Raw genomic sequence first — 13,828 nt, 5'->3', positions numbered from 1 at the left:
TGGAGGGAGAGAGCACTTCTGTTGGAGGGAGAGGCAGCTCTTCTGTTGGAGGGAGAGGCAGCTCTTCTGTTGGAGGGAGAGGCAGCTCTGCCCTGAGAGACCCGGGATCCTCCAGCCTCCTCCAGTCCATTCAGCACTATCGGAGACAAATGAGGGCAGCGCTTGTTCCCAAGGTCAACCCCCACCTCTGCCAGTGGCCACGGGTGTCCGCAATCTAATTCCTAATACACTTAAGAGTAATTAAAACCCATCTCCAAGAGAGGGGGGAAAGTCGATACAACTTTTTTCAGGTGCTAATGAGATGCTAATTTGCTGGCCCCGCTAGGAGCAATGAGGTACGGGAAAACTCAAGGACAGGAACGAGATTTATTCCAGGTTTTCTTCTGCTGTTCACATGTTTTATGCATTCGGTTGTGTCTCCTAGCTCCCTTCATTGGGTCTCCTAGCTCTCGTCATTGTGTCTCCTAGCTCTCTTCATTGGGTCTCCTAGCTCTCTTCATTGGGTCTCCTAGCTCTCTTCATTGGGTCTCCTAGCTCTCATCATTGTGTCTCCTAGCTCTCTTCATTGGGTCTCCTAGCTCTCTTCATTGTGTCTCCTAGCTCTCTTCATTGTGTCTCCTAGCTCTCTTCATTGGGTCTCCTAGCTCTCTTCATTGGGTCTCCTAGCTCTCTTCATTGGGTCTCCTAGCTCTCTTCATTGGGTCTCCTAGCTCTCATCATAGTGTCTCCTAGCTCTCATCATTGTGTCTCCTAGCTCTCATCATTGTGTCTCCTAGCTCTCGTCATTGTGTCTCCTAGCTCTCGTCATTGGGTCTCCTAGCTCTCTTCATTGTGTCTCCTAGCTCTCTTCATTGGGTCTCCTAGCTCTCTTCATTGGGTCTCCTAGCTCTCTTCATTGGGTCTCCTAGCTCTCTTCATTGGGTCTCCTAGCTCTCTTCATTGGGTCTCCTAGCTCTCTTCATTGTGTCTCCTAGCTCTCTTCATTGGGTCTCCTAGCTCTCTTCATTGGGTCTCCTAGCTCTCTTCATTGGGTCTCCTAGCTCTCTTCATTGGGTCTCCTAGCTCTCTTCATTGGGTCTCCTAGCTCTCTTCATTGGGTCTCCTAGCTCTCTTCATTGTGTCTCCTAGCTCTCATCATTGTGTCTCCTAGCTCTCATCATTGTGTCTCCTAGCTCTCGTCATTGTGTCTCCTAGCTCTCGTCATTGGGTCTCCTAGCTCTCTTCATTGGGTCTCCTAGCTCTCTTCATTGGGTCTCCTAGCTCTCTTCATTGGGTCTCCTAGCTCTCTTCATTGGGTCTCCTAGCTCTCTTCATTGGGTCTCCTAGCTCTCTTCATTGGGTCTCCTAGCTCTCTTCATTGTGACAGTTGCAATAAGGGCCTCGTCAGACATATTCTGTGGTGTAGCAGTGAAGCTGAACACCCCAGGTTGTCTGATGTGTTGATGTTTGAGTGTCCATTCAAGCTAGCTCCCAACTCCCTATCATTTCTAGTGCTCCTTTTCCCCCTGTGAGTTGTTTTCAAATAGAGATTTTCAGGGAGAGATTTTCAGAGAGAGGTTTTCAGAGAGAGGTTTTCAGAGAGGAGCATATAGCTTCGCTACTTCGCAGTACCACGTACGGATAGCCCAGCTCACACTGCCTCATGCTTCCTGTGAGTCTGCTTCCCAAATGGCACACTATCTCCTATAGTGCACTACTTGTGCCCAGGACCCATAGGGCTCTGCTCTCATTTGGGAGGCAACCACAGTCAGAGCAGTTTTTGTACCTTTCCCTGGACCCAGCCAGTCGTTCCAGGGGTGCTGGCTGTCCCACTTTCCTTACAGGCAAAGAAATTGACATCACAGACTTTCTCTCCCTCCCTCCTTGTCCACATGTTTATTCTGCATGTAGCCAGATACTGCTATCCACCTATTTCACCCAAGTCTCTGGGAGTCTGAGCAATCAAGCCTCCTCAACCCTTGTTCATGTACCCACTAACCAAGACTGCTCTCCAATTCTCTCATGTTTATTAACTGGAGGTTCTATTTGGACTTCTAAGTGACTCCCCCTGGTGAACCCTGATGGTTCCTCTGGCTCCTTCAGGGTGCCAGTTTCTCACTGGAGTGCAGTGGAGTAATGGTGTGTGATGAAACTGTAGAGACAGTAATGTGGTTTGTGATCCCTGCCCTCCAGGGTCTGTGTAGTGGAGCCAGCCGAGAGCTCTATGGGATTTCTACTAATGCGACTTGGTGCATCCAATGGCAATGTCCTCTAGGTCAGTGGTTCCCAAACTTTTTATAGTCTCGTACCCCTTCAAACATTCAACCTCCAGCTGCATACCCCCTCTAGTGCCAGGGTCAGCGCACTCTCAAATGTTGTGTTTTGCCATCATTGTAAGCCTGCCACACACACACTATACGATACATTTATTAAACATAAGAATGAGTGTGAGTTTTTGTCACAACCCGGCTCGTGCGAAGTGACAAAGAGCTCTTATAGGACCAGGGCACAAATAATAATATAATAATAATCAATATTTAACCATCTTTCATATAAAACCTTATTTGTTCATTGGAAATTGTGAATAACTCACCACAGGTTAATGAGAAGGGTGTGCTTGAAAGGATGCACATAACCATTGCATGTTTGGGTTGTATTGGAGAGAGTCTCAGTCTTAAATCATTTTCCACACACAGTCTGTGCCTGTATTTCGTTTTCATGCTAGTGAGGGCCGAGAATCCACTCTCACATAGGTACGTGGTTGCAAAGGGTATCAGTGTCTTAACAGCGGGATTTACCAAGGCAGGATACTCTGAGCGCCGCCCAATCCAAAAATCTGGCAAAGTGGCTTCCGATTAAATTCTATTTTCACAGAACCGCTTGTTGCAATTTCGATGAGGCTCTCTTGTTCAGATATCGGTAAGTCGACTGGAGGCAGGGCATGAAAGGGATAACAAATCCAGTTGTTTATGTCCTCCGTTTCGGGAAAGTACCTGCGTAATTGCGCACCCAACTCACTCAGGTGCTTCGCTATATCACATTTGACATTGTCTGTAAGCTTGCGTTCATTTGCACACAAAACATCATACAATGATGGAAAGACCTGTGTGTTGTCCTTGTTAATGCAGACAGAGAAGAGCTCCAACTTCTTAATCATAGCCTCAATTTTGTCCCGCACGTGGAATATAGTTGCGGAGAGTGCCTTTAATCATAGATTCAGATCATTCAAGCGAGAAAAAGTAATGTGAGAATCTCGTCATCATGCAAGCGGTCAGACAAGTGGAAATTATGGTCAGTAAAGAAAACTTTAAGCTCGTCTCTCAATTAAAAAAAAACGTGTCAATACTTTGCCCCTTGATAACCAGCGCACTTCTGTATGTTGTTAAAGCGTTACATGGTCGCTGCCCATATCATTGGATAGTACAGAAAATTCACGAGTGTTCAGGGGCCTTGCTTTAACAAAGTTAACCATTTTCACTGTAGTGTCCAAAACATCTTTCAAGCTGTCAAGCATTCCCTTGGCAGCAAGAGCCTCTCAGTGGATGCTGCAGTGTACCCAAGTGCCGACGGGAGCATCTGCTTGCACGTGCGTCACCACTCCACTATGCCTCCCTGTCATGGCTTTTGCACCATCAGTACAGATACCCACACATCTTGACCACCAAAGTCCATTTGATGTCACAAAGCTGTCTAGTACTTGAAAAATATCCTCTCCTGTTGTCCTGGCTTCCAGTGTTTTGCAGAAGAGGATGTCTTCCTTAATTGACCACCCATAAATGAAACGGACATATACCAGGAGCTGTGCCAGGCCCGCCACGTCTGTTGACTCATCCAGCTGTAACGCATAGAACTCACTGGCTTGTATGCGAAGCAGTAATTGGGGCGGCAGGCAGCCTAGTGGTTAGTGCGTTGGACTAGTAACCGAAAGGTTGCTAGATCGAATCCCCGAGCTGACAAGGTAAAAATCTGTTGTTCTGCCCCTGGGCGAGGCAGTTAACTCACTGCTCCTAGGCCGTCATTGTAAATAAGAATTTGTTCTTAACTAACTTGCCTAGTTAAATAAAAAATTCAAAACATCTCCTGCCATATCACTGATGTGTTGTTTGATGAAGGCATTGTCTGTATAGTTTTGTTGCCCTTTTCCCCCAGCGTTGTCCCAGCCATATCCGCGGCAGCAGGAAGAATTAAGTCCTCCACAATAGTATGCAGCTTACCTGTCCTAGCCACTCGGTAGCTCACTGTTGTGTCTTTGCTATGCCGGATTAAGTGATATGACATGCTATTTTATAAAATAATTTCTATGTAATTAATACTACCTGATTAAATTAATAATGTAAATGTAATTAACTAGGAAGTCGGGGCACCACGGAAGAATGTTAATAGAGCTGTTGTCTTCCGAATAAACTCTTAAAGACCTGGTAATCTTTTATATCAATATCAGTCAATTATTAATCGTCACCTTATTCAGTCTCATCTGAACGTCGTAAAATTCTGGCTAACAAGTTGAATCAGCAGTACAAAATTTGGTTTAATTATTTATTTACTAAATACCTAAATAATCACACAGAATTACATATACACAAGATGGATCATACATTGATTACTAATTATGTCATACAAGAAAATGTCCCTAGTGGACGGAACCGATATGATGGCTGGTTACACAAAGAAAGGTGGTTGGTTTTGAATGAAAGCGCGGGAAAACTGAGGAACAAAAGGATTGGATCTCTATCGGACCTCATGAACCTATGCTATCGTAAATACAGAATCTTATGCATTCTAAATAACCGGCCATTTGGAAAAGGAAAATGCAATAAATATTTACTCTGAGCTACGCTTCAATAGATTGGTTGTAGATGGAAGGCTGGGTTGCCCAGCAGAGATCTCCCTTGTCCTTTGAAGAATATGTCTTGTGGTAGAACGGCTACACTGTAGTATCGTCGTCGTGTGGTAGAACGGATACATTGTAGTACCCTGTCTTTCTGAAGAGATTGTCCGTCCTTTCCTAGCTCACGTTTACAGCTGCTGCTGCTGCTAACTCGACGTCTAAGAGGTATCACTTCTTTAGTGAAGAGTTCAAAGTTCATACCAAGTTGCCATAATATAAGCTCAGGCTATATTCCGGCTGGTATAGTCACATTCATCCTTCCAGCGTGGTGATCGTCACCTCCACGTTGAAATTCGCCCTTTAAACGTATGGACAGCAGTCCTCACGTCATCGGAAACACCATGTTAATTTCATTAGATTGTAGTCTTTCAACCATTCACAACGAGAGCTCACGCTGAGGTTGGCTTAGTTCTGTAGTTGACATTAGCCCTTTTAAACGTATGGACAGCAGTCCTCACATTATCGGGAACACAATGTTGACTTTCGTCAATGGGCATTTGTAGTGGTGGAGAGAAGGGCGTGTTTCATAGTTCACAACCAATGCCTGTTCACTTGGGCGGGGCCACTGAGTGAGCATAGTTCACTTATGAAAACAATTCTCTCATTTAGAAGCTAAAATTACATTTCATCTTTTCACAAATAGTTTCATATTTAAACATTTAAATTGCACAACAATTCCATGTGAATCTGATAGAATGTGTAGACTTTCCAACTAGAATGTGTAGACTTTCCAAGATACAGTTTATGTCGTCCTATAGTCAGTAATAATGTCTCAGACGTCAACTGATCTGACATAATATTCTTTAAGTACCAATCCAACTGGTTGGATTACCGAAATATGGTTCCGTTCCTAACCTTTTGATGTTACCAGACTCTATGTTAACAAAGGGCTTTCCAAGAGTCAAATCTTAGAGTAGAGAGAGAAAAGGGGGAAAGGTATTCATGGGGGTCATAAACCTCACCAACAAGGCAACGTCATGACATCGCCATATAAGACGCTTCTGGCCCGTTCTTATTAATGGTATCTGTTGCTTTTATACATGTCTTACTACTCGAAAGTCATCTTAATTCTCGCTCAAAAAACTCCTCTGGGTTATTTTTTAAATTGTCATGTTTTGTTTCTAAATGTCTGCGCAATTGTGAAGGTTTCATCAAGTTGTGAGATAGTACTTTTGCACATAAAACACACTGTGGCTGAGGAAAGGCACTACTCCCAATATAAGTAAACACCAAATCAATGTAATTATCATCATATTTGCATGTCTTCGATGGTCCAACGTCCTTGTCTGTTGTTCGGTGTTTTCCCGGGTAAGGGGGCAGTAGCTCTTCGGCTGCATCAGATTCACAACTGTCAGTGTCCATGTTAGCTGGGCTAACAACAGTAGAATTACTAATGCTAGCATTGGATGTGCTCATGGAAGCAGAACAACTTGTGTCATCGACAGGTGCAGGTGTAGTACTGCTGGTAGTAACAGTACTACCAGTAGAGCTGGTATGTGTCTCTATGGACGCAGGCCTTACTTTTTGTTAACCATTTATCAATTTTTGAGCAAACAGAATGAGCAGCAGCTACATACAGACCGTTAGTGGAATTCCTGTGAGAGAGTAACGGTTAATGTGATTGGATGTTAATCATTTCCCTAGGCTACCTGTATTTGACAGTGTGTTGTTATTTCTCTGAACACTAGATGGTTTAATGTTATTTTTGGCAGTGAAACGAGGCTACTCGGGCGAGAAAAAAACCTCACCCAAATGTATAGCCCCGTTAGAAAATATAAATGGACTGTTTGAAAATGTGAAGATTTTTTTTTTTACAAAAATGTGAATCACCCTAACCCTAACCCCGACGGCATTTACGCAATGCCGTCGGTACGATATGCAGTTGTCGATTATTGCGGGTTAAGACTGAACTGACTGAATCTAGGCCCAAGTCCCGTCTGTCACATCTCCATTCGGATACTGTGTAGCTTCTTCACACAAATACTGTACCTACAGTAGGGTAAAATGACTCATTTAAAATGCATCAGTCACACCACATTTAATTGAACAGACTTTAAACAAAGGCATTTGTTCTGCTCTCTCGTCTCTTTTTGAAGACAAATTGTGTCCCCCAACATTCCCTCCCTAATGGTTGGTTCAAAGTGAGGCTATTGCGCCTCCGCCTCATCCGACCTTTACCCATCACTGGAACTGCTCTGAAGCACACATTACTGCAGTAACTGGAGATGTCAGTCACTTTGAAGGACATGGCAAAACCAAACTCCTCCACTGATTAGCTTTTTAGTGCGGCTGACCGAGTTGACAACTCTCCTTCTCTCTGAGGCACTTTTCATTCCATAAGGTAGGCTACTATAATAATAATCACCAAAGACACTTCACCGGTATAAAAAAAAAAACGAAAATATATAATCAACTTCAGGCTCGGCAAAGGCTTGCATCAGCTGATGATAATAACAAGTTCATCAGAAATATCATATTTCATAATTGAGGAAATTAAATTCTCAGCATGCCTGCATCAGCTTTTCATTTTCAAAAGATTAGAGTTCAAGATTAGCATCCGCTGTCCTACTGAGGTTGAAGGATTGTCCATTTTAAACAACTTGGACAACAGCAGGCCTTTCAGTGAGAGGATGGAGGTAATGATGAATCAATATGAATTTGGCTGGTCCATCAAGTCAAAGTACATGCTGCCATTTGACTATCATACTTTATCATTATGCAAATATTTTGCTGATATCATTCCACAAAATCAAACTTCATCCTCAAACTTGTAGCCCAGCAGAGCATCATATAACAGCACAGGTTTTGGCTCTGAACCAGAAAATGGGGATACCACTGCTCATTCAAAGTAATAGCTATCAGACCCCCATAGCATGATGTCACAAAGAGATCTCATAAGAAAGTTGTGAACATTGCCAACACACCAAGGTGTACCCGAGGATGGTCTACATTCGTTGGAACACCTGCACTGTTAACAGACAGCCAATAGGTAAAAGTTGTTTAGTTGTGTAGTTGAGTGGTAACTCCAAGCACAGAGCCCTGAAGGTTGTGAGTTCGATACCCCAGACCGCCTTTCCAGTTAGCTATCTCTCCTCCTGCCCTACTTCCAATACAGACTTCCATCTTGGTCTGTATTGTCTGGATAAATCCAACAACAAAAAAAGGAGGAAGGAATTCTGCTCTCCAAAAACAAAGGAATGGTGCGAAAGCAACACTGAACCATACTTGAGAGCACCAGCTGTTCCCGGACGACTAGGTGATCTTGCTCTCCATAGCTGTAGGGCCAGACGGAATACCAGGACGCATACTCAAAGCATGCGCTGGAAAGTGTCTTCACTGACATTTTCAACCTATCCCTGTTATACCAACATGTTTCAAGCAGACCACCATAGTCCTTGTGCCCAAAAATGTGAAGGTAACCTGCCTAAATGACTATCGCCCAGTAGCACTCACATCTATAGCCATGAAATTCTTTGAAAGGCTGGTCATGGCTGACATCAACATCATCATCCCAGACATCCTGGACGGACCCACTTCAGATCCACAGATCCACCCAACAGATCCACAGATGATGCAATCTCTATTGCACTCTACAAGCCATCACCCACCTGGACAAAAGGAATACCTATTTAAGAAATGCTGTTCATTGACTACAGATCAGATCAGCATAGTCCCCTCTAAGCTCATCACCAAGCTCAGGACCCTGGGACTGAACACATCCATCTGCAACTCGATCCTGGACTTCCTGAAGGGCTGCCCCAAGGCGGTGAGGGTAGGCAACAACACATCCGCCACACTGACCATCGAACATGGGGGCCCCTCAAGGGTGTATGCTTAGTCCCCTCTTGTACTCCCTGTTCACCCATGACTGCGTGGCCATGCACGACTCCAACACCATCATCAAGTTAGCTGACAAAACAACAGTTGTAAGACTGATCATCGATGACGATGATGCAGCCTACAGGGAGGAGGTCAGAGACCTGGCCAAGACAATAACCTCTCCCACAACGTCAGCAAGACAAAGGAGCTGATCGTGGACTACAGGAAACAGAGGGGCGAGTGGGTTGAGAGCTTCAAGTTCCTCGGTGTCCACATCACTAAGGAATTAAACATGTTCCACACACACCCACACAGTTGTGAAGAGGACAGGACAGCGCCTCTTCCCCCTCAGGAGGATGAAGGCCAAGCTCCCTGCCATCCAGCACCTCTATACCAGACGGTGTCAGAGGAAGACCCAAAAAATTGTCCAAGACTCCAGCCACACAAGCCATAGACTGTTCTCTCTGCTACCGCATGGCAAGCGGTACCGATGTACCAAGCCTGGAACCAACAGGACCCTGACCAGCTTCTAACTCCAAGCCATAAGACTCCTAAATAGCTAATCAAATGGCCACTCTGGACTACCTGCATTGACCCTTTTTTACACTAACTCTCTTGCACTGACTCTATGCACATACACTGGATCCTACCCACACTCACACATACTTACACTGACACCCCAACACACACATACACACACGCACTACACATGCCCACACACACACACATAACATGAGCACACACACGTAGTGACAACACACACACACACATACTTTCATATTCACCACATACACTGCTGCTACTGTTTATTATCCATCTGTTGCTTAGTCACTTTACACCTACCTATACAGTATGTACATAGCTAACTCAATTACCTCGTACCCCTGCACATCAACTCTGTCCTGGTACTCCTTGTATATAGCCATGTTATTACCTCGTACCCCTGCACATCAACTCTGTCCTGGTACTCCTTGTATATAGCCATGCTATTAGCTCGTACCCCTGCACATCAACTCTGTCCTGGTACTCCTTGTATATAGCCATGTTATTACCTCGTACCCCTGCACATCAACTCTGTCCTGGTACTCCTTGTATATAGCCATGTTATTACCTCGTACCCCTGCACATCAACTCTGTCCTGGTACTCCTTGTATATAGCCATGTTATTACCTCGTACCCCTGCACATCAACTCTGTCCTGGTACTCCTTGTATATAGCCATGTTATTACCTCGTACCCCTGCACATCAACTCGGTCCTGGTCTCCTTGTATATAGCCATGTTATTACCTCGTACCCTGCACATCAACTCGGTCCTGGTCTCCTTGTATATAGCCATGTTATTACCTCGTACCCCTGCACATCAACTCTGTCCTGGTACTCCTTGTATATAGCCATGTTATTTTTTACTTATTATTGGTATTTGTTATTCAATGTGTATTTATTCCTTGTGTCACTATTTAAAAAAAATTTTTTTATTATCTTTAACTCTACATGTTGGAAAGTATGCATTTCACTGTTAGTCTACACCTGTTGTTTACCAAGCATTTCACTGTTAGTCTACACCTTTTGTTTACCAAGCATTTCACTGTTAGTCTACACCTGTTGTTTACCAAGCATTTCACTGTTAGTCTACACCTGTTGTTTATGAAGCATGTGACAAATAAAATGTTATTTGATTTGAAGTGACCTCAAACTTATGGAATGTCAAACTGTTTTTGAGAGGTCATACTTATCACAGAACACAGTTTACAGAGGGAAACAGACTAAACAAATAACTCTCTATATGGAGATTTCTGATGATACCTGTTTCTAATCAACAGGTATGAGGGAATAGAAGATCTATTCCTTGCTACTCCCGATGCAGAAGGAGCTTGTCATTTGAACAGCCCCCGAAAAACCTGTGACAGAGTCATTACTTTCACCATTGTTCGGCAAAGTTGACTTCAAAAAGGCAAACCTCTGATGCAGTCTGAGTTAAGAGAGAGGCAGGTGATGGGGGGATGAGGAGGGGGAGGAGAGGGGGAAAGCGAGAGAGAATACTACTCCAAGATGGGAGATGGAGAGGGGGAAGGCCTTTGATCTGAGTGCACAAAAGAACAAAAGAGACGGAGGAGCACAGAAGATTGCAAAGAAGGCATGTACTCAATTCCCAATAGAAAAGAGACAGAGAGTTGTAAAGAGAGAGGGAGGGAAAGAAAGAAAGAAATAAAGAAAGAAAGGGAGGAGGGGAGATAGAAAGAGAGAGAGGAGAGGGAGAGAGAAAGAGAGACAGAGGAGGGGAAGAGAAAGAGAGACAGAGAGGACAGGAGAGAGAGAGACAGTGAGGGGAGAGGGAAAGAGAGACAGAGAGGAGGGGAGAGAGAAAGAGAGACAAAGAGGATAGGAGAGAGAAAGAGAGACAGAGAGGATAGGAGAGAGAAAGAGAGACAGAGAGGACAGGAGAGAGAAAGAGAGAGAGAGAGGGGAGAGAGACAGAGAGGACAGGCGAGAGAAAGAGAGACAGAGAAGGGAGAGAGAACGAGAGAGAGGAGGGGAAAGAAAGAAAGGAGGGGAGATAGAAAGAGAGAGAGGAGAGGGAGAGAGAAAGAGAGAGAGGAGAGAAAGAGAGAGAGGAGGGGAGGAGAGGGAGAGAGAAAGAGAGACAGAGGAGGGGGAGAGAAAGAGAGACAGAGAGGACAGGAGAGAGAAAGAGAGACATAGAGGGGAGAGAGAAAGAGAGACAGAGAGGAGGGGAGAGAGAAAGAGACAGAGAGGGGAGAGAGAAAGAGAGACAGAGAGGATAGGAGACAGAAAGAGAGACAGAGAGGATAGGAGAGAGAAAGAGAGACAGAGAGGACAGGAGAGAGAAAGAGAGACAGAGAGGAGGGGAGAGAGAAAGAGAGAGAGAGGGGAGAGAGACAGAGAGACAGAGAGGACAGGAGAGAGAAAGAGAGACAGAGGGGAGAGAGAAAGCGAGAGAGGACAGGAGAGAGAAAGAGAGACAGAGAGGGGAGAGAGAACGAGAGAGGAGGGGAGAGAAAGAGTGACAGAGAGGGGAGAGAGAACGAGAGACAGAGAGGAGGGGAGAGAAAGAGAGACAGAGGAGGGGAGAGAGAAAGAGAGACAGAGAGGGGAGAGAGAAAGAAAGACAGAGAGGACAGGAGAAAGAAAGAGAGACAGAGAGGAGGGGAGAGAGAAAGAGAGACAGAGAGGGGAGAGAGAAAGAGAGACAGAGAGGGGAGAGACAAAGAGATCAAACAAAACAGGACAAGACCAGCATGTTCTAGTATTGATTCCACTCGGTGGGTTGTTTAGGGAGTTCTTTCAAGTCCTATCCTAAACCAATTAGCATCGAGTTTCTTCTAGGGAACTGGAGTCAACCACAGTGGCCGTCTCTAACATTGTTAGCATGTAGCTTACAACCAAGTCAGCCAAGCCCTTTGCTCCACATTAAACATCAATTTTTAATTGGCATATCAAGATGATGGCGTGTCATGCTAGTCGCTACAAGAGTGTACCCATTGGAAAGTATAGTCCTGTGGGTCCACGTTCTCTTGTATGTCAAAACTCTGGCACTAAACATTTGTCATACAGAACAGACTGCATGCTGAGAAGTAACAGTATCTCTCAGTAACTGAAAAATCTATCTTAAAAAGCTAAACATGTACTGTAAATGCAATACATTTTCATTAAGCAGCAGCAACCATTTTGAAGAAGGGCAAACAAGATGGTGATAGGCTAGTTGAGACAGGAAACTACTGTTCTGATCCTCCTTGAATTGTCGTCATGACTCCACCCAAGTTCAAATGAGATGTTGGGGCGGCAGGTAGCATAGCGGTTAAGAGTGTTGGGCCAGTAACTGAAAGGTTGCTGGTTTGAATCTCTGGGCTGACTAGGTGCATTTTCTTTATGTGCTCTTGAGCAAGGCACTTAATCCTAATTGCTCCTGTAAATGGCTCTGGATAAGTGTGTATGATGGACAACAGTCAAGACACACATTAGAAACATTCTCACCTTGGAAGACAGCTGCGTTCTGGATGATGAGGAGTTTGAGCGGTGCGCTGACTGTCTGCAGGCCTGACTCCATATTCTGCCTGGCAGTCATCTGGTAACGTTCCTCCATCCTCCTGGAACAGCAAGTCAGGCCCTTGGGCTGGCACACCTGCAGGTCTGCACCTGGACAAGAGGGGGCAGGAGAGGCATATAGTGCGTTCCAAATGGCACCCTATTATATTTACAGTGCACTATGGGCCCTGGTCAAAGGTTGCACACTATTAAGAGAATAGGGTGGCATTTGGGACGCAACCATGGATGAATTTGCCCAAACACGCTGATCTAAGGTCAGTTGAGTGTTTTCCCACTACTAGTGAAAGTTCCGATTCGGTGAGGGTAAGCTGATCCTAGAGCTGTACCTACAGTATGGGCAAGGTCTACCCAAAGCTGCAGTTTGTTTACAAGAGATCACATTTGCGAATTGAGTCGAGCTACCATGTGAGCAGGGCAGCAAACAGCTTGCATTTCCAACTGGAGTCCAGCCTCCTCTGAGGACTACTATGTGTTTTAGCGCACCTGAAACTTTACATTGAAACTTAAAAGTTCAATTCAAATGAACCCTTTAATTACAATTAATTTAATTCCATTTCCCTGCTCTTTGCAAATAATTGCACCAGGGCTGTAGTTCCTGTTCACAGTGAGTAAAGAATGTGAAGATTTCACGAACTATGAGATGGAATGAAACCCATCCTATCTCTCGACTTGCATGTAATAAGTCATCTGACAAACATGAGAATGTGTGGAAAGACTGTGAGCTTTTGTTTTCCTTTTGAAACTTCTAAAGCTGAGTGGTGAAAGAGGAGGGTCAGACAAATCACTTTCACAGGAACATCCTGCCTGTGTGAAATACTCAAAGACATGACAAATGGTAGGTTGATACGCTAACAGCTTTCATCATGACCACTGCTTCTGAAGGTTGTTTAGAAATAGAAGTCATAATTGGATTTGCAGGGTTCTTTTGAAAAGTGAACATGTAAGTCATTGAAAGAGAAATTGAAGTGACAAGGATGTTTTCGTCGGACACTGTACACGTATGCCCGGATCAAAGAAGAATTGCCCCAAAGAAATTATTTTAATGTGAAAAGGTAAATAAAGATTATGGTCTGACTT

General features: G+C 44.5%; 1 protein-coding gene across 1 annotated transcript in view; it reads right to left on the bottom strand.

Moving 5' to 3' along the window:
• Positions 1-10,725: 10,725 nt before the first annotated feature.
• The window catches only part of gpc3 (glypican 3), a 32,302-nt gene continuing 29,199 nt past the window's right edge, over positions 10,726-13,828 (bottom strand). The window contains exons 2-3 of the mRNA XM_029770601.1: positions 12,680-12,841; positions 10,726-10,766 (exon numbers count right to left, since the gene is read on the bottom strand). Of these exons, the coding sequence (XP_029626461.1) occupies positions 10,726-10,766; positions 12,680-12,841 (203 nt within the window). The remainder of the gene's footprint in view (positions 10,767-12,679; positions 12,842-13,828) is intronic.

Source organism: Salmo trutta, chromosome 13 (assembly GCF_901001165.1).
Source record: "Salmo trutta chromosome 13, fSalTru1.1, whole genome shotgun sequence".
Lineage (NCBI taxonomy): Eukaryota > Metazoa > Chordata > Actinopteri > Salmoniformes > Salmonidae > Salmo > Salmo trutta.
This window is presented reverse-complemented; position numbering and strand designations above follow the sequence as displayed.